This window comes from Corvus moneduloides, chromosome 2 (genome assembly GCF_009650955.1).
Source record: "Corvus moneduloides isolate bCorMon1 chromosome 2, bCorMon1.pri, whole genome shotgun sequence".
In the NCBI taxonomy this organism is placed as follows: domain Eukaryota; kingdom Metazoa; phylum Chordata; class Aves; order Passeriformes; family Corvidae; genus Corvus; species Corvus moneduloides.
In genome coordinates, this window is record NC_045477.1 from 61696670 (window position 1) to 61724042 (window position 27373).

The 27373-nt window shown below is 35.7% G+C and overlaps 1 protein-coding gene across 4 annotated transcripts in view; it reads right to left on the reverse strand.

Moving 5' to 3' along the window:
- Window positions 1-4352: 4352 nt before the first annotated feature.
- Window positions 4353-27373, reverse strand: part of DIAPH3 (diaphanous related formin 3) — a 209999-nt gene continuing 186978 nt past the window's right edge. For 3 of the 4 annotated variants that reach the window (XM_032099871.1, XM_032099870.1, XM_032099869.1), the window contains one exon: window positions 4353-5854. In XM_032099871.1, the coding sequence (XP_031955762.1) occupies window positions 5598-5854 (257 nt within the window). In that variant the 3' untranslated portion in view covers window positions 4353-5597. Of the gene's footprint in view, window positions 5855-9478; window positions 9525-27373 lie in introns of all 4 variants that reach the window. The other variant, XM_032099872.1, reaches the window with a different exon arrangement.

Below are 27373 nucleotides of genomic sequence, written 5' to 3' on the forward strand. Positions count from 1 at the left end.
CTTTAGTAAGGAATTCGATCAACGGAGTGCATAATTGCCATTTCTGTCTTAGTTAATGGAAAGAGTCATGTTGCAGTCCATGTTTTCAACTATGTGCAACAACCCTCACATTAAAATGCAACAAATTAAACAGACCTTTTACAAAAGCCTCTTTTTAAACCAACAAGTATAGACTGCGAAGTTTATATGGCTTGCTTTGGACTGAAAATTTCAATTAAGGGCAGAACTTTAATTGAGGATTGAAGCTCCTTCTGTGCAGCTTGCATGAAGTCATCAGACTCAGAGAGTGGATGTAATAGCTGTCTTTAGGAGGCATAAGGAATATGTGCACATTCTGGTGCTGTTTTGACACCTGAATAATTTTGAAGACTATCTTTGTTATTAATGTGTGGCTCTAGAACTTTTTATGGTTATCCTATGATTTGAGGCCATGTTTGCTGGCCATGGTTCCTGTGTCTTTCCACAGCCTGAAACACCAGGAGGGCAGAGTGGCATTTGCACTGCCTTCGCTGTGCCAGCCAGGGCAACTGTCAAGAGCAGCATTGTCTGGCATGGCCACAGGGAAGGTATGGCCACCATGTGGACCCATCTCTCTCCTCATGCTTTTCTTTTAGCTACCAAAGTGAAGGGGAGCAGGGCTTGGATTTAAGATGAAAATATTCTCAGGTTTTATGGTAGCTTATATCTATCTCTGCCAGACTTTCTCTTCCTTTTATTCGAGGGCTTTGAGAACTAACAGCCCAACAGCATTGCTATTCTGAGGATATTCTGATATATGCCTTTGAAAAGACAAGACACCTGTGGCCATACCAGCTCTGGATCACCCACCATAATTTCCTTCACAACCTTTATAAATGTTAGATGAGACTGGGTTCTTTTCCCCCCCAGTTCCTTCATTCTGCACTGGATGCAATTTCAGGTCCCAGAAGTGAAATCAGGCAGCACATTAATCAACTCTGCTTCCCAGTTCTCTGCACTTCTGTCTTTCCATAGTTTACTTTTTCTGGATAATGTAACACAGATTTAAAAATAGGGGTACATTATCCTCCCAAAATACACACAATTCTGATATCAGCAGTGGAATAAGCTCATTTAGATGAAAGGAACCATTTTCTTTCTGTGGAATGAAATACCTTGCCTGTGTGGGTTACATTTCAAGTGTTATGCCTCCTATGGCATATAGGGCTGATGTTGCATGCAAGTCATCTGCTCGGTGTCTTTTTGGTATGCTGCTAGAAAATATTTCCCTTAACAATTCTTCAGTGTATGCCATCGCATGGATCACGAAGAGAAAAAGCTGCATTATGGAAGTAGAAGCACAGAGGGGTTTAAATGTACTCAGCTAACATATGAAACTTAATGGCTATCTCTGCAGCTGGGAGGGAGAGAAAAAATGTGTCTGAAAACCTCTTGTTTATTCTTCACGGCTGTCAGAGTGACCAGAATGCTTTATCAAACATGTTTTTACAGTGAGATGTAGAGCCCTGTTCTAAATACTGTACTTCAGCTAAAACACACAATAGTGCAATGGAGAAAGTGTATTTGGAAAGGAAGAATATGTACTTGCTTCATGTGTCAAAAAAAATGTAAACCAAGTTCATTAGTTGGTGTCATAGTTAATTTAATAGCAGATGGTAATTTTAGAATTTCTTATATATAGGAATCTTGGCATAAAATTAGATTGAAAAATTGAAAAATTACAATTTGTCTAATTCTTTTTATTCCATAAACCAGAGAAACAGTTCCTCAGACTCAAGAAAACTTATTTTTCTGCTGCAGTTCCGTTGTGTAAAACCCACACATCACATTAAAAAAAATTAGAAAATGGTGTAGTAATGCTTTGTTTTGTTCTGGAGAAAACAATGTTGTCGTGTAATTGCTTTTTTGCTGAGCTCTTTCACTTGACCCTGCCTGCTTATTATAATGTTTTAGGTGCCATAGCTTGGGGTTTATTGACCCCTGTTTGTTGCCCAGTTGTTTTATAGTTACTGAGTATTGTGAGGCTTGGAAAGATAAGTGTAAAAATTATAATTTGGTCCTGCTCATTAGAAATGGATGTGGAAAAATGTTAGCAGTAAATGTTGTCTTTTTCAGCTTTTATTATAAAAGCCTGAAGGGCTGCAGCACCTCAAGCTGGTCAGCATTAACTCATGCAGTTCTGGAGAGCGTGACTTTGAATGGACCAGGCTGAGGAATGGTTGTAGGAGGGAAAACTGTGTGTTGGAGAAAAACTGTTTGTAACAGCTGCATCTGAGATATTTTTTCCTACATGTGGTCCTTTCAATCTCCTGAGCATGAGTGTTGCCATATTAATTGGGAACTAAAAAGAAGTAGTTTTTTTCAGGTTGCTGGTCCGTGCTTCTTTAACGAAGTGCCCGATCCAGAGCAGCATCACATCTCATGCCAGTCACCACATCCTGGCGCTCTTGGACTTTTGTAATGTAGGCACTTCCTCCACTTTTCCTCCTGGGCTTACACACACTGGGGTATTACCTACAGCCCGCGAGTCAGGTGTCACGCTTGGCTGCATGCAGCTTGAAGAGACTGCTCCAAACATTCCTGCCTTGCTAAGGTCAAAACATTAGAATATTACGTACAAATTTAGACCACCACCATGAACACTACGGTGTCTACAGGAAGTAAAAATTCATGTAGTAATCAAAATTCTTTTACTGCGTGAAAAGTCATCCAAAATGCATGTGAAGAATCAAAAAGATGTGTTAGATCTTTACAGTTGTACTGGCAAGTCATGGATGTTTGTGCCTTCTGTCTGCTGCTCAGGTAGGGAAAGAGCAGTGGAATGTGGCTTGCAAGATTACTTCAAATGCTTTTATCTGAACAGTCATGTTTGAAGAAATCAGGAAGCTCTTTTTATAAGGATTTAATTTTCAGGTGTGAATTACAGAGAAGGTGTGGCACAGTATATGAAACCTTTGTCTATATCTAACACAAGTGGTTCATGGCTCAATTGCTCAGTTGTAGGAGTAGACTTGAAACTTGCTAAAAATGGCTTACTAAAAATGACTAGCACTTACCATTAAAGGTCTACCCAAAGTATTTTGAGATTGAATTAACCTTAAATTTTAAACTGAATAAATGAATTAATTTTAAAATTTTATTAAAGCAGTTTACTCTATATAATTTACAATCTAAGTTTTATACTTTAATAAAAACATAAAACCATAAAAATAAATACGGCTGTAATACTTTCAAAGTTATTTTTCCTTGAACTCATTAGGCAATGCAAGCATTTTTCATATCAAAAATGTTCTGTATATTTGTTTGTGTCTAATGGAAATTAAAGAAAGATAAAATGTAGAAAGAAAACTTACTGTGTACTTCAACTGGACCATGTACTTTAACTCTGAGTAGATTAAGTTACGATGGTACAAAGCACAGAAGGAGGAAAAAAACTGGATACTATAGTTACTTGGATTCTAAGAAGTTGCACAGCTTTTTATTCACCTTGCTACAGAAAAAAATCCTCTGCAAATTAACTTGATGGCTGCTTGAAAGGATTAATTCAGAAACACAATACCTTAGAAGGACTAAAAGCCCTGAAATACATTTCTAAAGGCTTCCCAAACTGCAAAAAGAAGTAGCTTAAATTCTGTAATTTTAAAGATAAATATTTATTTTAAAATCAGGAGATGCTAGGCTTCTAGCAGCATTTGTTCATTGCAAAATTCAGTAGATAGTTTTGTAACTTTTCTTTGCTTGATCAGCTATGCTGTAGTGTCCTGAACTGTCAGTTTTCTGTGGTGGAGTATCACCCACTAACTCAAATGAACAAGTTTATAGTGTTCATGAAAATAAGTTGTATTTCCTTGGTAGGTCATCCTCCTGATATTAAAGAGATAGCTCTCTACTTTTATTTTAGTACATCCCCAGCAACTGCAGAGATTCAGTGAACTGCTAACTTCCTCCCCTTGAACAGGCATTTTCTTTGTGTTTGAAATGTCATTTTATGTAGTCAATAATATTGGACTTTTCAGATAGCAATTTTTACTGCACCCTGTAAATAGGGATAGTAAGGCTTAATACTGCAGAAGACCTTAGTGGAACAACTATCAGTCACTGTATTTTGAGTTATCAATTCGAGATATATTTCAAGTTACCAAAGGTGCCTCTGTATGACAGCTGTGCCCATTGTTTGCAAGGGGAGCTGAAGAAATGTCTGTCTGACAGGACTGCTCTGAATCCTTCCCTGACTTCTGTTTATACCTCTTTTTTTCAGGTAAGGCAGGAAATGTAATCAGTGTACAATGACAGCTACAACAGTCCCAGAAACATGAGATTTATTCCCATGATGGCTGAAAACCCCCCTATGCTGTGTGTATAAACAGGCCCAGTTTTCAAGTTCTAATTAACTTTATTAATGTTTAGTGCACGAGGTACAAAGGCAACTTAAACAAGGATATAAAAAGCACTGGAGCATTGAAACACTGGTTTCATGTAACTGACTCTTATTGAAAGACATATTTCTCAGCATTTTGTAAAGAAAAATAAAGTAATTTAGAAGAAAGATATTAGATTCCTAATGCACTCTCATAATAAGGAAGCTTTAAATAATGGAGCAAAGATACTAACAGTAGCTTCCTACTTGGTAACATTGGTAGCAACTCTTTCTGATGTGCAATTAATAAATAAGATCGCGAGCACGCAACGCTGTACAGTGACAGGGGATAAAAGAGATGCAATCACATGCAAGACTCCTGTTGTGCCAGCAAGTAAGACTTTATGGGCTACTGGAAAATGAGTTTGTGAAAAACCAATTGAAAAACTCTTTCTCCATTACATGTTCCTTTTATAGAAACATATTAATTCGCACGTGAAAAGATCAAAAATTTCACTGGTAAATAACTGTGAAGACATTTTCTCCCACTAAAGACACAGTTGCAAAACCTTGCAATCAAAGCAATTGTATATATTATTTTGATACAATAATCATAATAACATTAAAAGCAGTGATATATTAATTACACATAAAGTATATTATTTGCATAGATTTTTTGTTTACTGTTCATGGATTATCATTTGGTAAATACATCTATAATTCAGCAAGCTTTGGTGCTCTTTGATGAGCTCAAACTGGAATATGGCTGATACTGTATATTACTGTAATTGTAAAAGACACTATAATGATACCTTTTTGTTGCTTTAATCTCCTAAATATAGAAATTACAGTAGCAAATATAAGAATACGTTTTCTGTTATTTACTGACCCTATTCCCAGGCATGATGATTTAACAATATTCAAAAGATATTCCTATTTTCAGAAGCACTCAAAACAGGTGGTCAGCAGCCTGTCCACTAAAAGGATTGTGCTTTGGAATAATTTAGTGTTTGTTTTCTTCTGATACTTTTCATATGCTTATTAAGTAAAAACATATAATAAAAAATCATCTTGCAGTTATGCAAAACTATAGTATTGTTTTGTATAGTCTTGCAAACAAAGTTTAGAAGTAGATCATTCATCCACAGAGAAGTTAGGAACTCAGAACTATGTAATATCAATAATACAAATTTACTGTTTCTTTAAAGATGTAGTGTAGGCTATTGTTTTTAACTATTATTTAATCTTTTATATGATTATTCTATAGTGCTCGCAGTCTTGCCAAGAGAGCTTCTACTTCTGGAATGGCTTCTCCCTTAGAAGGGGACCCGATACGATCTATTTTCTTCTCTTTGCTGCCTTCTCCATGACAGGCTTCCTTTCTCCCAAGAGCCTTGCTCAACACCTTAGAACTTGTTTCCACATCATATGTAACTTCTTTGGTGACTGGGCTTCTTGTCGAGTTTAAACTGATACTGTGGTGCGAACACGGCTTCTCTGGCTGTCCTTTCTGGTTCTCTGCAGAAACAAATCAAACAAACTTTGTTTCACTATTAAAATACTCAGTTTCAATATTCTGTAACATAAAAAGACCTCTTGATCAGACAAATTTTACATGCAGATGATGTATGTACTCCTTCTACATACTAGAAGGAGTAATGATCGCCAAGGAGGCAAGACAAAATATATTATCACTTCAAAAGTAGTGGACTTGGTCCTTTGGAAGTGAAACAGAGTTTACATGTCTTCATTAGATTAACATCCATATTTCTTACAAAATCATGGATATAGCCTGACAGGATCCTCCTTTCTTAGTGTAGTCAAAGAGAAAACAGAGTACCTAGCACCTCTCAGTATCTTCCAAGGTTTTACCTGGTTAATTACATTTCCTACGTATTTTTTAATTGTTCAAATTTTAAAATGTACTTAAAAATCTATTTTAATTTAATTATCCACTGTAATACCTTTTCTTTCCTTTGTGAACTTTTAGGCAGCTAAGTAATTTCAAGAAATTGTGTCATTCACTATTTTTTGCTAAACATCACTGGCATTGCCTGTCACACAAAGTTGCATTCAGTTAATATCCAGGCAGGAGTTTTGCAGGTTTGGCATGTATTAAGACAGATTTCTTTTTCTGTTGTTCCCCACCCCCCTTCCAGCTCAAGTGACTGCTCTCCAAACCAGCATATGAGTGGCTCCTCTCATAGATCTCAAACTTTTTAAAAACAGGCCTACTCAATATTCATGTAACCTTGAGCAAGGCTTGAAAATGCCTTCAACACACTTGACATGACATTTAAAATTTTTTGGTTATTCGCTGAAAGATGTTCCATCATCCCAATAGTAATGACTTTGGAGCACAGGCAGTCACTCATGACAGTGTGTTTTATGTGAGTGCTGAAAATTCCTACCGAAAACAGCTTGTACATTAAAAGGCAGCTGCTGAAGATATTTACTGCACTGTCATTCCCTGACCAGGGGCTGTCGGTGATGGATGAGGATTTTACACACTTCCTTGGACAATCTCAGCAAATTTTGTAAGTACGATCACCTTTTGGGAAGTGGAGTAAAATAAATACCTCCTTTCCATCATCTTCTGAATCAGATAAACAATTCTTAATTAAAATTTCTTAAGACAAATTTGACACTTAGCTGAAAAATGTAATTTTTGTTTTATGCTATGGAAAATTATTTGACCTTGAATATGCAGCAGCACAGTGTTCCTGAATCACAGGAGGCCAAAGACTGGTTATGAATACATCTTTATAATTACATGTAATAAACCCATCATATATAATTAAAATATCCCCGGTATGTGCACTCTTAAATACCCCATTCTGCTTAAATGTTTATGCTTATTGATTCTGAACACATATTTGCAAGCTGATAAAAGCATTCTACCTGTGTCAATATACAAACTACCAGCTGTACCACAGACCTTTCTGTTTACATTCAATCTAGGTGCAGCAAGAAAAATACTTGGTGTTTTAAACATCAACATTTTTAAGTAAAAGAAAACGTATTGTCATATAATCAGAGATGAAGCATAGCTACTGGATTTTTAAAAAGTCAAAAAGAAATTAGGAACTGAAAGTAAGCTTCTCAAATGTACCAACAACCAAATTTTAACTACTTTGCAGTTCACCCCAAAATGTGAGGATGAATTAGGTGTGGTGAACTAGACTGTATAACAGACTTGGGGAACAGTTTTGAACTGAGGCATCAAAGTAAAATCCAGCAGTAAAATCCCCAGTTTCTCATAGTGTATACAGGACAGAGTAGAGGTGCCTTAGAGTGAGACTCACAGCTGCAGTCAAAGCAAGGAACTGCTGCAAGCTAGCTATTAGTAAGTAGCAGCTCTTGGGATCTATCCCAGCTCTTTTACCACTTTGAAACTCAGTAACTGAGGCTTGCACTTTAGCATGTCCCATAAATTGCTGCCTACAATCTGGAATTGTTGCATAGTGATAGGACAGAGTAAAGCTGAAGACAGCTGTGCCTTTTTTTTTTCCCTCTTAACGGCAATTGTGAACTTCTAGGCATAGACTAGTGAGTGGAATATTCAACTTGAATGACCAGCCTTTCTCTTTGGTCTGAAGGGTTCTGCAACAACGAAAAATGGCATTAGGAAAGTTTTTAGTTTACATGAGTAGTTCTTGCTTCATCTCCTTAGCAATGATGACATCAAGATTCACTAGAAAAATCACAAAGTCTCATGCTAGTGATTAGTAGCATTTCCTTAATAATGAGAACACTTTGGTCTCAGCCATGCTACAAATAATACTGAGCAGCTAGAGTCAACTAAAAAAAATACTACTTGGACACATATTTTTATCTAAATCCAGTATTACCATCTCAAAGTTGTTATCTCAGCTGCTTTTTAAATCAGGTGGCATCTTTACCATTTATGTACTTCAATCAAGGAGGAACTTCACATAGCATTGCTATGCCTAAGTGCAAGTCCAGCATTAGCAGATGCTAAGGTAGGCAGTTCCCTGCTTAGCAAATTGGCTGTTGTGAATTTCATTCAGAAACCCTGAACTTTGCTAGACCTGGCTCAGAAAGCATACAAATTTACTTACAGCCCTAGATTTCACTTCAGTAAATGTGCACCTAAATAATTAACTGCCGTGATACTTGAGGTACATGTGCTGTTTGTGGCATTCTTATCAAAGACCACTTCTCTTTAAATCAAAGTGTAAAATTAGTTAGCCACTATCAAGGTAAAAAGTCTCACTAATTCCTCAATTTTTTATTTTAAGCCAGCATAAAATTATTTGTGTTAAAAACAAACTCTTATACACTCTATACTGCTTCACACACTGATTCAAAACTTGCATGCATTGGTGATTTAGTACCAGATCCATTCCACTGCCCTGACGTGGGATTGTAACCTCACCTCCCTCAAATTCTGTGCTATAGTGGTAAAACCAAAGAAGTTAATTTTTAACCTGTCACTGTTGAAGTGAGTGGTTTAAAAAAGCCAGTGCATCTTGCCTGTGAATTCAGAACTACGTGGCTGCAAACTGCTGCAGGTTAGCATGCAACTTGGACCACAACTGTGGAAAACCTGTACTTCCTTAGTTCAGTACGAAAAAGTATAAAGTATATAGTTATTTACTTGCAAGAAAAGCTGGAAGTCATGATTAACTAACAAAGTAAGTACAAGGATAAACAGCCATTAGTTTACTGCTATTAGACATCAAAACCTTGAACCAGCAGAATAATGAAGTTTTGGAATTCACATATATACATGTGAGAGCAAGAAACCATAACCAGTCATAAGCAGGAGTTTGACCTGTGTCTGAAGACAGTATTTGATACGGCTGCCCAAACAGCCAGGAGATGGTTTAGTGACAATGGCCACTTACGCTTCTAGAACAAGGGAGCACACAGAAAATCCACAAACCATATAGGTATTAACAGACTTTCCCCAAAATGCTTTGAACCATTACATCACAGACATACATAAATTTGTTTTGTGCTTTTTGACAACTATTTGAAACAAAATGTATTTACACACATGTATTGGTTCAAATACACTTCTAAAGAATTGAATATAATTAAACACACAGAAGGTGAAACGAAAACTACTCATGGAAAGACACTTCTGCATGAATTCTTGTGAAGAAGAAAGCTTACATTTCCGGAGATGCACTATTTGTCCACCTACTGTAGCAAGGCGCATCTTCCAGCAGTAGCAAGACAAAAAGAAATCAGACATTAAAAATCACTGGATAAAGACAGAACTTACTAATTTCCTCTATATACTGGAAGTAGTTGAGACAAGATTCTACTATTTGGTCACTTTCAACAATCAAAATCTGTCATTCACCTGTATCATAACAACCACTATGCAGGTGAAAAAAAAAAAAAAAAGCAGTAACTTTGAATTCATGATTAAGTTTTCTAAATGCTCGGTGATAACCCATAATGGTTTTGACTTTACTGCTAGTGGATGCTTCAAGGCACGTGTTAGGCAGAGATCACATTGTACACTACAAAAGTCTCAGTGTCCAGATTCCATGACATTTTCTTTCCCTTGTTCAATATTGAACTTTTGTGGGTCCTCCGCACCTATTCAAATTCAGTTTTTGCAGATATTAATTGCTTTAACATTGCTGTTAGTCAAAAGCATTCCAAAACCTAAAGCCAAATAGTTACTATCATCTAGATACAAAACTTTTAACAGCAATGCTCAGGAAATTCAGTTGACAGAAAATTGTGCTTGACATAGCTTTCCACAGTTTAAATGGTGTCCTAACACAGAACAACTTATAATGGTATGCTTATAATCTGTTAAAGGCTACATACTTCATATTCAGAAAAAGGAAATTGTGCACTAGCATCTGAACAAAAAAAAATCTGTAGTATGAGACCTGCCTGCTGTGAACTTGGGGAAGAAAAACATGATCAGTTGGAGATTTTAAAATCCTGCATAATAGTGTTATATATTACCTTTAATAGAGAACAAAAATGATTGCAAGAGACTCACTAAAGTCAACATAGATTTTTTTAAAACAACTAATAAATATTTAAAATTAAAAAGGATGTTGAAAAGCTTTATTTCATCACGTAGTTTCTCAGTAAAAGTCTTCATACTAAGGACATATTTCGGTTTTATGTAAATACTTGTAGACTGATTGAAAAATGAAGTTGCAAATACAGTAAGGAGAACTGCATTGCATGGCATTATATGCTCATATTACAGTCATACATCTCAAAGTAGGGCATGACAAAATTGTAACACAAAAAGAACAATTGCAGTTACAACCTCATTACATCTCTTACCAAGTTAACAGGGAAAAATGCTCAAAACCCCAGTGGAATATTTCTGATCTTGCTGACTTGTGTTCCACATGCTACATCATATTCCTGAAGCTATGTCTATGCCAACATTTTCTAAAGCCCACCTGTACTGACATTACTGGCAATGCAAATTATTTTTACATAATGACTTGCCTGTCCTAGACAATACTCTGAAGGAATGTTCCCGTGCCAAATGGCTTTGGCTTGGAGAAAGTAACAGCCCTAGCCATAACTCTTACCACTGGCTCCCCAGTGTGGTGCCATAGCTTGTCTCTGGTTCTCCATCCCTGATGCATGGAACTCAAACTCACGGAAAAGCTACACCATGCTCATGCTGTGCTCGTGTATCTTCCCAGCAAAACATCAGGGGAAAAAAAAATGTATTTTTGACAGTAGTGCCATGTGCTAATTCTGGATGCAGCTGTATAGCATTCCCACAAGCTGAAATGCTTGTCGCAACTCAGTCTCTGTGTGGAAGTCCTGTCCATTTCCCACAAATTACACTGACCACACCATCATGCATGTCCCAGTGCAACCTTAACAAGTGACATTGTACTTAGACAATGGTCACACACCATGGATATCATAAGGATACTGGGGTATATCCTCATATGTTCCATCTAAATAAACAGATTCCAAACTCTTGGCTTCTTACTAGCAGAAATGTCAAGAAGAAAATCATCAATTCATGTTTTCCTCTCAATTTTGAAACCACAGTCTTGTTTCCTGCACTAACCCCTATTAGAGCCCCAGACACCAGAGAGTTGTGAGCCCCATGATTTTTCAGGCACCCAATTTTCCCTTAATGACATTTTTACAGCCCAAGGTTGGCCTTCTGAAATCCATTCCCAGACCTTAGCCCTGGTGTGAGAACATAACAAGACTTCTTGATTCTTCTCAAAGTCTGCCTTATCCCTCAGAATCAGAATTTAGACATAATATGAAAGACTACTATAGCTATAAGGTCCATCCGTACTATGTAAGATCACTCATAAAAAAATGGGATAGCTCCTTTCTGGATAGTTTAATGGAAAATATTTAAAATACTTTTTATTGATTTCATGTTTTTTCAACAATGTCTCTGACCGACAAGAGTAGGCTTGAACAATGTCCCTGGTTGAAGGAGCACTGTGTGTTGCATGACTTATTTCAGTTCGAATGGGCAGCTCCAGCCCTAACACCTAAAGGAGTGGGAGCTGTACTCAAAAGACCTTTGCTTGATAAGTAATTTCTTGCACCTTAGTATTTCATAGTAAATGCTCACAACTCTACTAATCTAAAGCAGACAATAATTCATGAGACATGAAAAAGTGTTACTGATATTTGGAACATTTCTTTTTTAAACTATGCATATTTCATTTAATAGTTGCTGCTGTTCTTGAGTGTTGCATTAAAAAGGTGTGAAACATAAGGAATAAACACTATCAGTAAGCTCAATTTAGATGAGACAGTTTTTTAAAATAGTGAATATGCACTATGTGCATTTCAAAGGCAAGAAGAGAGTATGTCAGCACACAGTGTGACTAATACAGAGAATTTATAGAAACTAAATTTCAAAGTAAGTCAATTACAAACTGTGAGCAAACTAATTTTTGACGAGAGGAACTATGCTGGACCAGCTCCCTTTTACTTGGCCCTAAAGTAAAGCCTTTAAAAATTTTTTTAATCCCTTTCCTACCTACGTCTTCTCAAAGACTACTTTCAGTTCATGCTGATCACTCCATTCAAACTTTTACCTATCTTTTCCAAAGATACCTTGCAATTGCAATGAGTTGGAACCAATTTCTCTGTTTAAACTAGTATATTCTCACCTTTGATAAGACAATGACTTTTTTTTTACAAGAAATACAACTTTAATTTACTGGGATTTTAATAAAAGTCTTGAGTGCCTGTCAAGATGATAAAAGAACAAGAGTGTGGATCAAGCTGCTGACAGAAATCGCCCAAGGTCAGTGAGAGAAGAAACCTCTGCAGGTGTCTTCAGAAGATGAGTATTTCAGACTTAGGAGTTTGGTATTCTTCCTATTTCACCCTGAATTACAGTTGGTTTCCTGTGTCGTTTCATGCATTTTTCCCCAAAAGAAGGCATATTTGGCAGTTTCTAGGAAACTGAAAAATGGAAATTTCCAAAACAGAAATCTGTTTTGTGGTCATTAATGATTTTTAGAGCACATGGTTTGAAACATCCTTGAAAAACTAAATTCTAAGTATCTTAATTTCAAAATGGATAAATCATATGGCATAACTTTAGTATTAATAACCAATAAATTAATCTTATTATTTATGTCAGGTAAAGGGGGTTAAACGATAAATATTGATCTACATGAATACCAGTAGCATGGGGTCTTCAGACCTCAGTCGGAAGAAACAATCCACAACCTAGGTGTTTACAGGATTTCTCTCAAGGTACAAATAGGACAAACATCAACTTTTTCTCTTCTTCAAGTCAAGAAATAACCAGGAAATTATAATAATAAAACTGGAAGTTAACATGTTTTAGAGTATTTTAAATTCCTGGAATGTGGTTTATTACTTGTTTTATTTTGTTCACAAGTATATTGCAGCTTGCATTCCAAATCGTCTTTAGAGTTAACAGTCAAAAATGATAAGTTAGTGATCTGTGACAAGATACACAGAGGTCCATAGTCTAGAGCTATCCTCTATTTGGCTGATGATAATTAATGTAGAACCCACAAACTAAACTGCCTTTGAGCAGTAGACATGTTTAGCCTCCAAACCTATCTGCAAACCACCTAGCTATAGATGAATACTGCTTTCAAGGTGCACTTTGATGGAAAACTTCAGGAATATGCATAAAGACTGCTGCCATCAAAGGAAAGCCACTAGCAGCTGCAATGGGGAATGATAAACAACATGCTGATGAAAATAACTGAAATGGAAAAGAAACACACAAGTTTGTCTTCTTTAACCAACCGTAGCGGAAAAAAAACACAGTAGGAAGCCTCCTACCTCTGGAAAATAAAACCCCCAACAAATCCAAACAACAAAGCAAATCTTAAAGACTGACCTTATATTTATGAGATTCTACTCACTGCAGTTCTAAATGTTGTTGTTGCTTCTGTTCAGTATTTACTATTCAGCATACACATTGAAAAAAAGCCTAAACAAGCAAAACCCATAAACCCCACAAAAACGATGCCCCGCCCCTGGAAATGTTCAAGGCCAGGCTGGATGGAGTCCTGAGCAACCTGATCTAGTGGGTGGTGTCCATGCCCATGGAGTGGGTGTTGGAACTAGATGATCTTTAAGGCCAATTCTGGCTCAAACCATTCTATGATTCTACGTATCTATGTCTAGTAATTGCCTTAAAAGTTTAATACTATCATTATTTCTTATTCACTACTCTTGATATCAAATGTTTACAAGATATTCCCTAGCTATTCCACCTGCTGTTACAAACCCATACAATTTTTATTTCTTATTTTTATCCCAAACTTCCATTCCCAGGTTTATATCAGCAGTCAGAGTACTGGTAGGTCGCATTGCCTTAAGTTTGAATACAAATACTTTGTAATATCAGATCAAACCAACAAGAAAAACTATCTTTCTTTCATCATCTGTTGTTTTTCTCTCCTAAGGAATTAAACTATTTCTAAGCAAAAGGGAGATCGACAGAGTCCTGGAAATACTTTTGGGAATGGCATAAAGAGGAGAGGCTAGAGCTGAAAGTAAATTAGGTGGGTGTTAGTTTTAACTTGAATAGAAACACGATCTCCTCACATTGCTGTAAGAGGCACAGGACCAATGTCCTGGGGCAGTTCTTGCCCACACAGGACACGGTCACAGGGGGCTGTCATTCACTATCATTCAAAAGATTTCAAGAATAGCGTACGGCTCTCAGGCGCCTCTCATTTTAAACGTTTTTAAAAGAGTCTCTGGAAGAAGAGCAACAGAGAGCACTGCATGCTGTTAATGCTATGACAGGGAAGAGTGTAGTGATTTACTAACCTGGACAAGTATTTATGAGACCTCCAAATTCTAATCTGTGCTTCTTTATAGCATGGGTGCTTTTTAAGAGGAAAGAAGCAGACCTGACTGTGAAGTTTAACTTGCGTAAACCAACATCCAAGATTGCCTTCATGAATACACTGGATGGAAATGGGATGAAGCTGAATCATCTTAGTTGATGTAACTTTCGTATAATTATTATTATGGTCCTTACTTTCCTCTGACAAAGCTCTGCAGAAAATAGTTGTAAGTGTTCTAACCATCAGACTGAAACTGTGGAGCAGGAAATAGTACATATTCAAGAAGATCCTCACATAAAAGTAAATATGGGGAAATAAAGGCAGAGGAAAAGTGATTCATCTCTCCCTCACTCTACATGATTGCATAAATTTATTCCTTTGACAATTCTTCTCTCTCTATATGATGCTCTAATTAATGCTATGTGCTTTCACTTAATTATTCCCTCTCTTTGGGATGGACTATAAGTTGGTCTTGTTCATGTGTGGAGAGAAAAATCAGGGAAGTAAAAGAATGTTTCTACTCTGCACGAGATCCAGTCATATGTGTATTTGACACCAACAACCGTACTCTGCAAGTTTCACAAACTGCTCTGAAAAGGGACACTGATTTCAACAGTCTCTAAAAGAGGAATTATTAATTAAAGATGGCTTTTAGTGATTCCTCCATATACCACAAGACAGATTCAAGCTACATTATCATGGGTAATTAATCCAGTCATTGTGAATTCAAAATGTGTGTTTAACATCATTAATGGTATTCACTTTTCACATGATGAACATATTTACTGCCCTATATTCTACCAGTTAAACACTCAGCAGCCACTTTGGTATGTTAAAAACAACAGAAGCTAACTGTAGCGCTTCCTCCTTCTTTTCCTAATCAATTGCACTCAAATACTATTTAGAAATAACTAGCTAACAAAAGTTAATCTTACCATGTAGGAGGGTTTTTTTTAAATTTCAAAAAATCTAAAATGCAGCACATCTTTGCACATACAGGAAAAAACCTCTTGCTCACGAAGAAACTTGAAATATTACATAGAACATGAAAAACTGAGACTGAAAACCTGAACCCTTTATACTCACTGAGACAACAAAGCAGAAGGCAGTAAGACCTCCCAAGCCATGGAAACAGAGGATTCTTAAACATAGACTTGTTTTTCCTTTGTCTATTTTGACTTATGAAGCAGTCTTGCAAATGTGTTTAGCTCAAAAGGTTATATTAAAAACAAGTGGTTAGAGATCATCATGGTATATTAATTATGCAAAAGAACCCAAACCAAATTTAATCAGAAACAGGAGACTCCAAACAGGAAAAATTCTCTCTTTTTTTTTTTTTTTGACAGAGACGGTTAAGAAAACATTTATGGTAATGCCAGAGCATCTGCTGATTACAGTCAAAGCTGCAGGACGCCAACGTTAAATCACTGAACCATCTTGACAGCTTCTGGGTACTTGAATTTCATCCTAATAATAAATTGCTGTGAAATTTATACAAATCGGAAAATTAGCCAGAAAATGTTTACAAAGAATATAGGTAAGAACATATAAAGCAGATATTAAATTGATTTGCATCTGAAGAAAGAGCTAAAATAAATGTTCGGCACTCAGACATGTTAGAGCTGCATTTAATTGGTGAAGCTCTAAAAGACTAAGTGCTTTAAGAACAGAATATAATTTTATCATTCATTTCCTAATGATTTTGACCTACCACTTTCTATTGTTTAGAATTGTTAGCATGCTTGTTTGTTTAACATAAACACAGATGAGCCATTTGAACGCGGCCTGCAACATTTAAAATCAATTTTTAATTCCTGACACCTGAAGATTCCACACAGAACAATATACTTCATTGTAAAGCTTTAATTGATGCATCTATGTGCTGCAGAGGGTGATTACTTGAATAATAAGTATGAGACTTGTGATCTGGTTGCTAGGCAAATGAGAGTAAGAGAAAAAGTCCAAGAAACAACGTAACAATGAATCAAGGTGTGATGACAGGCTTATTATTCTGTGAACTGTCATGTTGAAGGACTCTCAGAACATTGACCTGCACACAATCACACATCAGAAGACTGCCTGAGGGGTAATTAAAATAATAATACACAAGTTCAGTCACTTGGAAAGAGAAAAACATATGCTTAACTTATTTCTCTGTAACATGCATGGTCAAATGCATTCTCATGTTAAATGTAAATGCTTGAACAGTGCAAGAATTCAGAGAACAAAACATTACAGCAGAGACCACTGAAGTTTATCTGAATTAGCATGAACGCTTTTCCTTCTTCAATTACTCTGGGCGTTCGACTAAATATTATTCATAGTATGACACATAAAAGCATAAAATCTGTGAAGGGGCTTTCTGAAGGAAGTTGGGAAAAAATGTAGTCCTTTTAAAATAGGGTTAAGGTTGTAAGGGAACATGTTCAAAAAGAACTTTTCCTCCTTTCCCTGAGATTTTATTGCTGAGTATGACATCATATAGTAGAGCACCAGCCTGGGTCAGCTGTGCCAGACATCCCCTCCCAACCTCTTGCCCACCCTGAGCCCCATGGCTCTGTGTGTTTTGTGGGTGGACAGAGAGAAAGCCATGACACTGTGCAAGTACAGCTCAGCAACAGCCAAAACACAGGTCTGGTGGCATCACCAGTCGCTAAGACAAAGCACAGCAGTTTATGGGCTGCTGTGGAGAACATAAAAGCCAACCCTGGCACACCCAGTAAAACTGGAGATAGTGTAGAAACTCAGTTGCCATTGCATACATGAATTATCAAATTCCATCAGGAAGCTGTTCACATGACAGATTTCAGACTTCAAAGGCAAACTTCTACACAATTCCATTTTTTTCCTCTTTAGGCTTTTGTTCAGTTGTTTACTGTATCGGTTTATATTGGCATGCATCCCACTACAAGCCTAGACTTTAGTTCCAAGCCCAGACTTTAGTTCCAAGTCCCTACTATGTGATCCCATCTAAGCAATGAAAATTCTTTCTCACATGTGGATGTGCAGACACTTCATTGCCTTTAAATCAGCCATTGGCAGTCTTGTTTTGGGGTGAGCTTTGCCAGTTGGGTGGAATCACTGGAGTTTACTACTTTGCAACTGTACTGATTATAGATACCAACTTGGTGTAGACAAAAAAATCCGCAACCCATAAAACAACTTATTTCCAGATCCAAGTCCGTCTGTGATGAAAATCACTTGACTGCTCAGAAATCTCCTCACTTTTCCCCTCCATTATTCCATATGTAACTGTAGAAACTAGAACTAGACAGCCAGGAGAAGTTCTGTGGATACTCTTCAAAGATTTAAGACCACTCAAAATACTTGAAAAGATTTTTTTAGAACACAAGGTACACACAGAGTTTTATGTGAGCATAAATTCATTCAGACCAGAATGTCTATAGGTTACTCTCAGTCATACACAGGCACAATCACCATGTGGTTCTAATAAAGAAAATTCGTTTTCTCACACCATGTTCTAAAGAGATGATAGAAACACCTTTTAGGAAACACAATATACATAATAATTATTAAAATGATACTTCTTTCTAGAACAAATATATTCTGTAAACTCATAGCTACTCATCAACTAAGTTAGTCACTCATACCAAACATGCTAGAGGTATATTCTCAAATCCTTTCTAGCACCTTCATTAGTGCTCATTTCAAGAGAAATGCTACACCTGAGTAGCTTTGAACGCTAAGGAAGAAGGCAAATGCTATTGAAAAACCTCACAACGTTCAGCAGCTCACTGTGATCTAAAGAAAATTTATTAAAATGCAAATTTCAAGCACGTTACTATTAATTTCAAAGCAACATCCTATAGAAGAAATATAATTTTCAGTTTTGTGTCATAAAATAATACCACATACACCTGGTATTATTATCTAGATTCTCAATGTTAGCCAGCAGTGTTAAGAATAACAATTCAGCTGACTCCAAAGAGATTTGTAAAAATTTTGCAGCAAAAATAGTAAGCTAGATATTTATGTATTTTTATTTCAGGAATATAACTGAGGAAAACTATGGGGAAGGGAGTGTAAAGGGAGAATATCCTCTATTTCTAAGAATTCAGTTATGGCATTCGATAATTTATCTTACATCTCTTCAAAATCTTTGCTTATTATGAGCTTACTAGCCAAACAGATTTTTTCCAGCAATTAAGCTTAAAATCAGGACAGTTTCAATAAGCTGAAGCAGATGTATAAATTTATAACTCTTTGGTTATGTAACAGAATATGGCTTAAAGCAAAAAGTTCAATTACATTTGTGTAGATGCATTCCCTTTTTTTAAAAAATTAACTTTTTTGTGGTACTGAATACTTTGAAATATTCTCAGTTACATTTAAATCAAGAAGCTACAAATTTAACCAGCCTTATTATAGCTACAACTATGAAATAGATATAATTCATTGACTATGGATACGTAATGCAGGTACAGAAACAAACCTGACTCTTTTCGTCAGGGTTGTATAAAATTATTTGTAACAAGAGCATGCAAAGTCCTGTGCGTCCTTGTGCCTGACCAAAGGCCCTTGATCCCAGTGTGAGATTAACTGGACTGAACGAATTTGTGCTGCTTGCCTCAGGCTCCCTTCATAGTCAATGAGGAGAAACCAGCACTTCTAAACTGTACTTCATTTCACCCTAATGTAGATACTTTAAACAGGTAAAGAGAGCTCACACTGCAGACATCTAAAAGTAACTTCTGTATCTGAAAGACTTTTGACTGCAGCAAAGTCTGCATAAAAGGAGGATTTCCTAGCCTGGACAGAGACAAGAGATTGTTGAGCTCATACCTTCCCTATGAGAGAGGACAGGGTACAGATTTGCTGATTTTAAGGCCTGACAGACCATTATGAGTATCCATCTCACCACTTATTTAACAAAACCTATAAAATTTCACAAAGCTTTTTCTGGCTACATGAAGAATATAATTAAAATAAATTATATTCTGGTTGTTACAGTGAACAGTTTGGATATAAGTGGGGGAACTCTGTTTAGTATGTAATACGCTGACAGGAACTGTAGATGTGAAAGACACCATTATTAAGTATGCTGCTCAGCCATTACCTATCACCATTTTTTCCTTTTTAAACACCCTTCGTGTTCACTAACCTTTATCTCCAGTAGACATAGTTTTTATAGTTGTTTAGGCACTTCTCTCTGACAGATTTGTGATACCCAAACTTTTGTATAGCTTTGCAAGTTTCTGACAAACTCGAAATATATTCTGGATTTAAAACTCAGCATATAAAATAAATTTTATTTCTGCATTGGTATTTGGAATCCTACCCTTCATGTGAAAATCATCACTGCTTTAAACTGAAATTGGCTTAGATTTAGTCCTGGCCATGCAAAACTTACAAAACTCTAGTTGTGTACATCTAAATTTAAGAATTTCACATCCACAGAGGACTAAGTGTTTAAGCTTAGTCTTTAGAGATGATACTTTAAATGGGAAGGCAGCCCTGTGATTATTAGAGATTAGTTCTGTTTGTATGCATTTTTGTTAAGTAAGATAGATTAGTGGGTGAAAGTATTAAAAGAAAAGTATTTGAGTTCCATGAAAATGTTTTATGAACTCTCTCTAAAAAACCAAAAAACCCCCCAAAAACTAAAACACCCATGCTTCAGCAGTACTCACAAAGTTAAAAAAAAAAAAGGCATAAAAATAGTATGCAGTGACAAAAACTATAACAGCACCTACTTGAATTCATATAGTCTCATTGCCATTCAAAATAAGCAGTAAACAAAATATTTTCATTGGGCCTTATAATCATATTGTATGCATATATTGCAAAATATTTGTCTCTTACTTGTACAACATACTAAATATTATGTTAAATTTGAATTATTCCATAAAACATAAAGCTAAACAACTAGTAAAGAAAAGCATTAAGGTTTCAACATGGGAAAATAATAAAAGGAATTTTATTATAATAATAATAAAATGCCAACACACAAAGCTATTTTTGGTATGAAACAAAAACAAGCCATTACTTGAGACTCAATCTTTTGAAAAGACTATTTTCATTGATCTTTTCATTGTTTAACAGACTTTAACATATATTCCATCATTCATTCAGAAATGAATCCAAATTACCTATGCCCATCTGAATTAAAATAGAAACCCCATTTTCCTCATCAGATTATACACGGCTCCATATTCACTGGTGCATATAGGAAGGACTGTGATACACGAAGATCCAGTTGAAAGGTTTTTCAAATTTAGGAGACAACTCATTTATAGGAAAATCTATTTGTGGGTGGCTGAGGTTGTTTTGTACTGTACTAATTACACAAAATACAGAATTTCTGAGAGTAATACAAAGTGTGGAATGTTATCTATGGATCCTATGTACCCACTAGTGCTGTATTTCACTATAATGAAATCATTGTAGAGCATGGTAGTCCTGGTGCAGACTCATTATGCCTGACTCTGCAGAACAATAATGGCAAAGAGATTGCACTGTCAAGGGACTAGTCAAGGGAAAAAGGCAATCTTCAGAGCACAATTAAAAGCACATACTTTAGGTATCTATTGGCTTCTTTCGATTAGAGAGAGAGCCTAGCTTAGATTAGTTTAAAATAGATAGTGAGGGCAAGCAAAACAGATCTCATGTAATTAAGTGGACTATATCTACATCTGAACATAAAGTTTATTTACCTGCTTTACGTGTGTCTATACCTGTCTGAGAACTGCCAGCTTTGAACAGTAATTTCTCACCAATAGTCTTTAAAAGATGTTTTTTTCAAATAGAAGTGGTGTAACTTGGAAAGAGAAGTGGGCTGAAGTAGCTAAACAGAGTATATGAGAGACAGACACCTGTAAGAACAGCACTGTGGGCAGGTGGCTGGCTACAGAGGGTGCACTGATGTGACTTCCCAGCCAGAAAGACTGGTAAATCTTGGTAGGGGAGTCCTCACCTGCCTTGGGAAGACAATTCTGCTGTTCAGATTCTTTACTGCTTTAGGGGTGACGTGACCATCAGTAAGAGGAGACTGTACTTCTTTTCTGAGTTCTGTAACAATCAGGTAGTTTCAATTGCAATTCTTTCTTGAGGATTTCCTCGTAAGGCAGGTCCTAAAGAGAGGATAGCTTGCTTTCTAGCCCTGGGACCTTCACCAGTTCTAGTTTATACCAGCTGCTTTCCTTTGTAGTTTCACTTGCTCGTAAATGGCATTTAAGTCTTCTTTAAAAAGACAGGTTAGGTAATAAAATGACTACAAGATACAGTTAATTTTATTTATATAAAACATAGACTACATGTGAATTTGCATTAGATGAGAAAGCATCTTAGAAAGAATTGAGCACTTATGATGGATGAGAGAGTTTTGGAAAAACATTTTCAGCTTCACCCAAGAGCATGTAGGTAAAGAAAGGATAGGGAAAGGCCAGATAACCAAATTTATGACGGTGTTAGTCTAGGCACAGAACAGCACTTGAATTCTATGCACTTATTTGACTTGGAGTCATGAAATCCACTAAATAGGAACATTTAACAATAGGAAGTTACATTAGGATGCTGGGTCCAATTTAAGAAACCACTCATTCACCTGCACTTTCTGAAGAAAAGATAAAAAAATGTTGAAAAAAGTTTAAAAAATATTTTTGAAAAATATAAATTAAGAAATCACACGACTGTAAGACAATCTCTTTGATGTTCTGTATTTTTTTACCAATGATTATTTCTTTTTAAGTTTCATTAAATGTCCTTTATTATTACCAAAGCATGAGATTTTTTTAATTGGATGAAATAATATAAATCTAGATATAGCATTGGTTAAGCATTTTATTCTCAAAAACATTAATTAAATTTTTTTTTGCTGTATTTACAAAATATAAATGAAATATAAAAATAACTGTAACAGGATTAAGCAGAAAAGTCACTAATGTGAAATCACCATTCTTGAAACTGTTTTTGCTTTAACATAAAAATTTGAAGGTTAAAAGCTACAAGTATACATGGGTTATCAAAGAAACATACTATCTCCATGGAGAAAACCACTAGCTTTCTCAGCCAAAATGAAAAGACTTTTAAAATGAAGTCTGTGAGCAAACTGTTTCATTGAGTAGTTGCCATATTTCACAAAATAACAATGAAATGCAACAGCTGAGAAAAGCTAAATATTGTTGCATTTCATTCTTTCAGTTTGGAGGAAATTGTATTTTTATCTTTGTAGCTACTTCACTAACAGGTTTGACTTCTATGAATACGAAACATTACACTTGTCCTCATTTGAAAATTTGGTCCTTAATGTTTAATATCCTGTGCGTGATAAGCTGGAACTCAAATGTACAGTATTGTCCATTTTACTTCAGAGAAGCACTATTTTATAGTTTATTTTATAATGCCTAGCATTACGACTGTGGTAGATTTATCACAATGCACTGGTAGCCACAATTTCTAACAGAAGCGATTGAGTAGTAGACCTTATTTAAGTCTATAAGGAATAGCTAAATGGACAGCAGCAATTAACAAGATATGCAGCAGAACACCTTTTAGAAAGAGGTGTTAGGAAATATCTAGTGACCAGTGTTAGTTAGAGACATTAGACATCTCCTGGAGAAATGAAAAAAATGCAAAACACACCCCACTCTGCATGATGTTGTGTATGAAGAATCTTCAAATCTTTCAAGATCAGCTTTCACCACACTGGCCATGCATCAGTTTATTGTAACTACCACTGTGCTAACTGATGATGAGGGAAAAAGTAGTATTTTTCTCATTTTCACTGCATTTATTGCTTTTTAAGCAGTTAAAAGAAAGACGATTTTCCAAAATAAACAAACCCATGCATGGCTACTTTCTCCACACCCCAAATAACACCCCAAGTAATGTTGTTTAAATAACTGTTCATTTAAAAATACTTGATTTAGGGTTTTTAAATAACTTTCAGTTGATTTCAGTTAAAAGAAATACCAGACACTTATTAATGGTGCATTGCTAAAATATTCAAATAGGGGCAGTTTAAAAATCTGTCATTTGGTGCAGTTATTGTTTCACAACAGGAGCAGTAATTTCTTGTAGAGTGACATGTTTCCTTATGCCACAGCTATTCTTCCCTTACAAAAGCTGTTACTTTGGGGAGGGGGACGACAAATTCTTGCCATCTATTACTACACAGTCCATTACAATGGGTTCATTCATATTTATAATACAATCTGTGATGTTGATGCAATCACTTTAGACTTCACTGTTATTTCAAACAAATCCATAACTGAGAAAAAGGCAGGCTGTTGACAGGAGTTAATGTGGGTTTTACTCTGTTTACAATTGCTTTCTAATCTACTAAATGGCTGTGAAAATTGATGCACTGTTAGAAGTGCTTTTATACACTACTACAGATAAAGGGCTGTTATACCGCAGTAATCTCTGTAATGCTAAATTGAATTTTTGACAGTGTTTTTTTCCTTTTTCCAATTTGAATGTGACAAGGTAGGCTACTGCATTTACAGTAAGCTTAATTCCATCAATGCAAAGCATTTTCCCACCTTTATTGAGATGCCTATTATCGCTATGAAAAAAGATGTTCTAGATAAAACTTTTAACTATCGCAATATGTACTTTAGGGAAAATCTCTTAGTGGTCAAAGCATGAGACAGAATCGCTAAATTTTGCCATCAAATTTGTGATCTGTTGAAGCTGTGCAAGTCAATCCTCAGCAGATAAACCACAGTAGTACTGCTTCCAGAACTGCTCAGCTTGCCATTAAGGTAAACAGATTCTCCTTAAACATCACAAAATAAAATTTAGGATTAGTTGATCTCCTAATAAGTAACTTTCCAGTGGGATTTTAGGGAGACATGTAAAGATAGTTGTTTAGTTACATGACCAGTGAAATCACAGTCATAAAGAAGTCCAAAGAATGTATAATTCTGTTTATCAGTCTAAAAATGAAGCCAGAAAAAAACTAATAAAGCCTTTTAAGCCTCAGATTTCCCTAATAAAGAGGGTGCAAAAATACCAAGGCTGTTGCTGACATGAAGCACAAGTACAGAAGATTTATGTACTGTAGAATAGGTGCCCTAAAAATTCCTGACACTTATCTGAAATGTCTGGTGCCTCACTAAAACCTAAATCTGAGGAATGCAAGACAAATGCCTTTTTATGTTCATCAAGGAGCTTCTAATTTTTTATACAGATGTGAAAATATTACTAAAAATTAATGATCAGAACTTCTACATGGCTCCTGATGGAAAGAAGTCCTTTATATTCAAGACATTTGCATATGCAGTAACTTTAAAATTTGCTTATGTGTTTTAATTCACAAAATTTAATAAAGAGATATAGCTCTCTCAGATAATAAAAAAGCTTAGGTTGGTGAAGACCTCTGTTGAGGTCATCTTGTTCAAATCCAGCTTCAAAGTAAGATACAGTTATTAAGTTGGATCATAAAATTTTTCAAAAGATAGACTGTTAAAGATTCATAATTTAACCTTGGTGACATTTAATCACATCAGCTGAATTAAGGAGTCAAAGATAACACAAAAAATGCCCATCCATTTCATGTGGGACAGAATGATTAGTCTACACAGAGCAGTAAGTAAATTTCACCTAAAGAGCCTATCAACTAATGAACACAAATGTATAGTAACCAAGCTTCATGAACAATAGAACTCACAGACAAAATCTTTTGGGTTTTTTTTCCCTATGTGACTTATTTCTTTTTTTGAATGTGCAGTTTTTCTATTGCAATTTTCAAAAGAAAAAATAGCTTAGTAATTAAATTCTGGAATTCTTACTGACTCAGTTGAAGAAAATCTATTAAATTTAGGTGCTACTATATAAATTGAATAGATTCTGCAACATAAATGAAATCTTGGGATGTAAAAACAATTAATTTTAGAGGATGACAATCATAAAAAGTTACTTCTGGAGTTGCTTGAAAATGTACTAGGTATGGTCATCACTGATAAGCAATGTGATTGTTTAGAAGAACCATGTTCATTGGAGGTTCAAATGTTATTTATTCCCCTACCAATTTAAGTAAAATATCATACAAAGGGTTTCTACAGAAAAGTGATTATTTTCCTTGACTAGGCCTAAGAAAAAGGAAAATCCGCTGCATACCTGTAACTTTCTAAGATTATTTATTTAATAGCTAACGCAACCCCTAAGGAACAAAAATGTTTCTTCAGATAATTAGTGGTCATCTTCCAAATGCTGCTAAGAATCATTTCATCCCAACTTGTAGTTATTTCTGAAACACAATCAAAGAAGCAACCTAATTTAGCACTCCAGCTTAGTTCAAATACTGTCACTCTTCACAGAAGTTGCTCAAGTTCCACTCTACAATTTCAGTTCTGGTCTGCAACACTGCTTTGTACAATGCTGATTTCAAATTTTCAAACATCTAAAACTTTCCTTTAAAACTATACTAGAACAAAAAAACCGCACTTTTTATAAAAGCTAGTTTTATATTTTGGAAAATTTATAGAAAATCAGTGTATGTATCAAACACAAAGAGAGGGCTGGAACGTCTTTCCTACAAAGACAGGCTGAGAGAGCTGGGGTTGTTCAATGTGGAGAAGAGAAGAATTAGGGGAGACCTTAAAGCAGTGTTCCAGTACCTAAAGGGGGCTTAAAAAAATGAGAGAGACTTTTTATGCAAGCAGAAAGTGACAGGACATGGGGCAATGGCTTTAAACTGAAAGACAGCAGGTTTAGATTAAATGTTAGGAAGAAATTCTTTATTCAGAGGGTGGTGAAGCATGAACAGGTTGTCCAGAGAGATTGTGCATGTACATATAGAAGTGTTCAAGGTCAGGTTGGATGAGGACCTGACCAACCTCATTTAGCGAGTGGCCCATGGCAGGGGGTTTGGAACTTTATGATCTTTAAGGTCCCTTCAAACCCAAACCAATCTATGATTCTACAATTAGCTGTTCATTTAATGCTTCACAACTTTCAGCATGATTCTGGAAGTCTGGATTTCTTATTTAAGTACAAAAGTGAGAATAACTTAATGGAAAACGTTGCTTCTGTAAAAGCATAAGCACCTCTGCTCTTCAGAGGCTGATGTGCATGTGACAGACCATAAATCTGTGGAACCAGACTTACAGAAACTCTACCTTACCATGCACTAGCAGGGAACTTCTTACTGGTAAACTGTCCTAACTGTAACAAACCTGAGGTAATTTCAAGTTGTGGAAATTAAAGTTACTTTGACTAACTTTATGTTTTACATAAAGTTTGTATCCTTTGCGTTACACATAAAATTCATCTGGAGCAGAATTTGAACATATTTAACAAAAACAGCCTTGACAATTAGAGAGAAGTTTGACACATATTTCATAAATATACTTGCTTGCATATCACAGAAATAGAACAGGATTACAAGTAACTGTAGGTGCCAAAGAGTTTTGAATTTTTAGTCAACCTGTCAACAAGGGGCCTTTTCTTGAATAGCATCATGTAAGTGTAAGATCCTGCTTTGTCTGGAGAAGAGATGGAAATATGGCAGTCAGTTCATTTGGTGCTATTTTTTATTCCTTCTCCTGTACCAGCAAACTATAGTTTTACTGACTAAATGTTTCACCTTTTAATAAAGTACGTTTCCTGAAATGCTATTCGATGAAAACATACAGGAAATGATGATTTATGGGCAAATACAATTAAAACCACAGTAAAATTTCAGTATGTAATATTGCTAATGTTTAAAGATAAGGACACATACGTTTGTCAATAGCATTCAGTAAAATTACTTTGTACAAAATGCTATATCAAA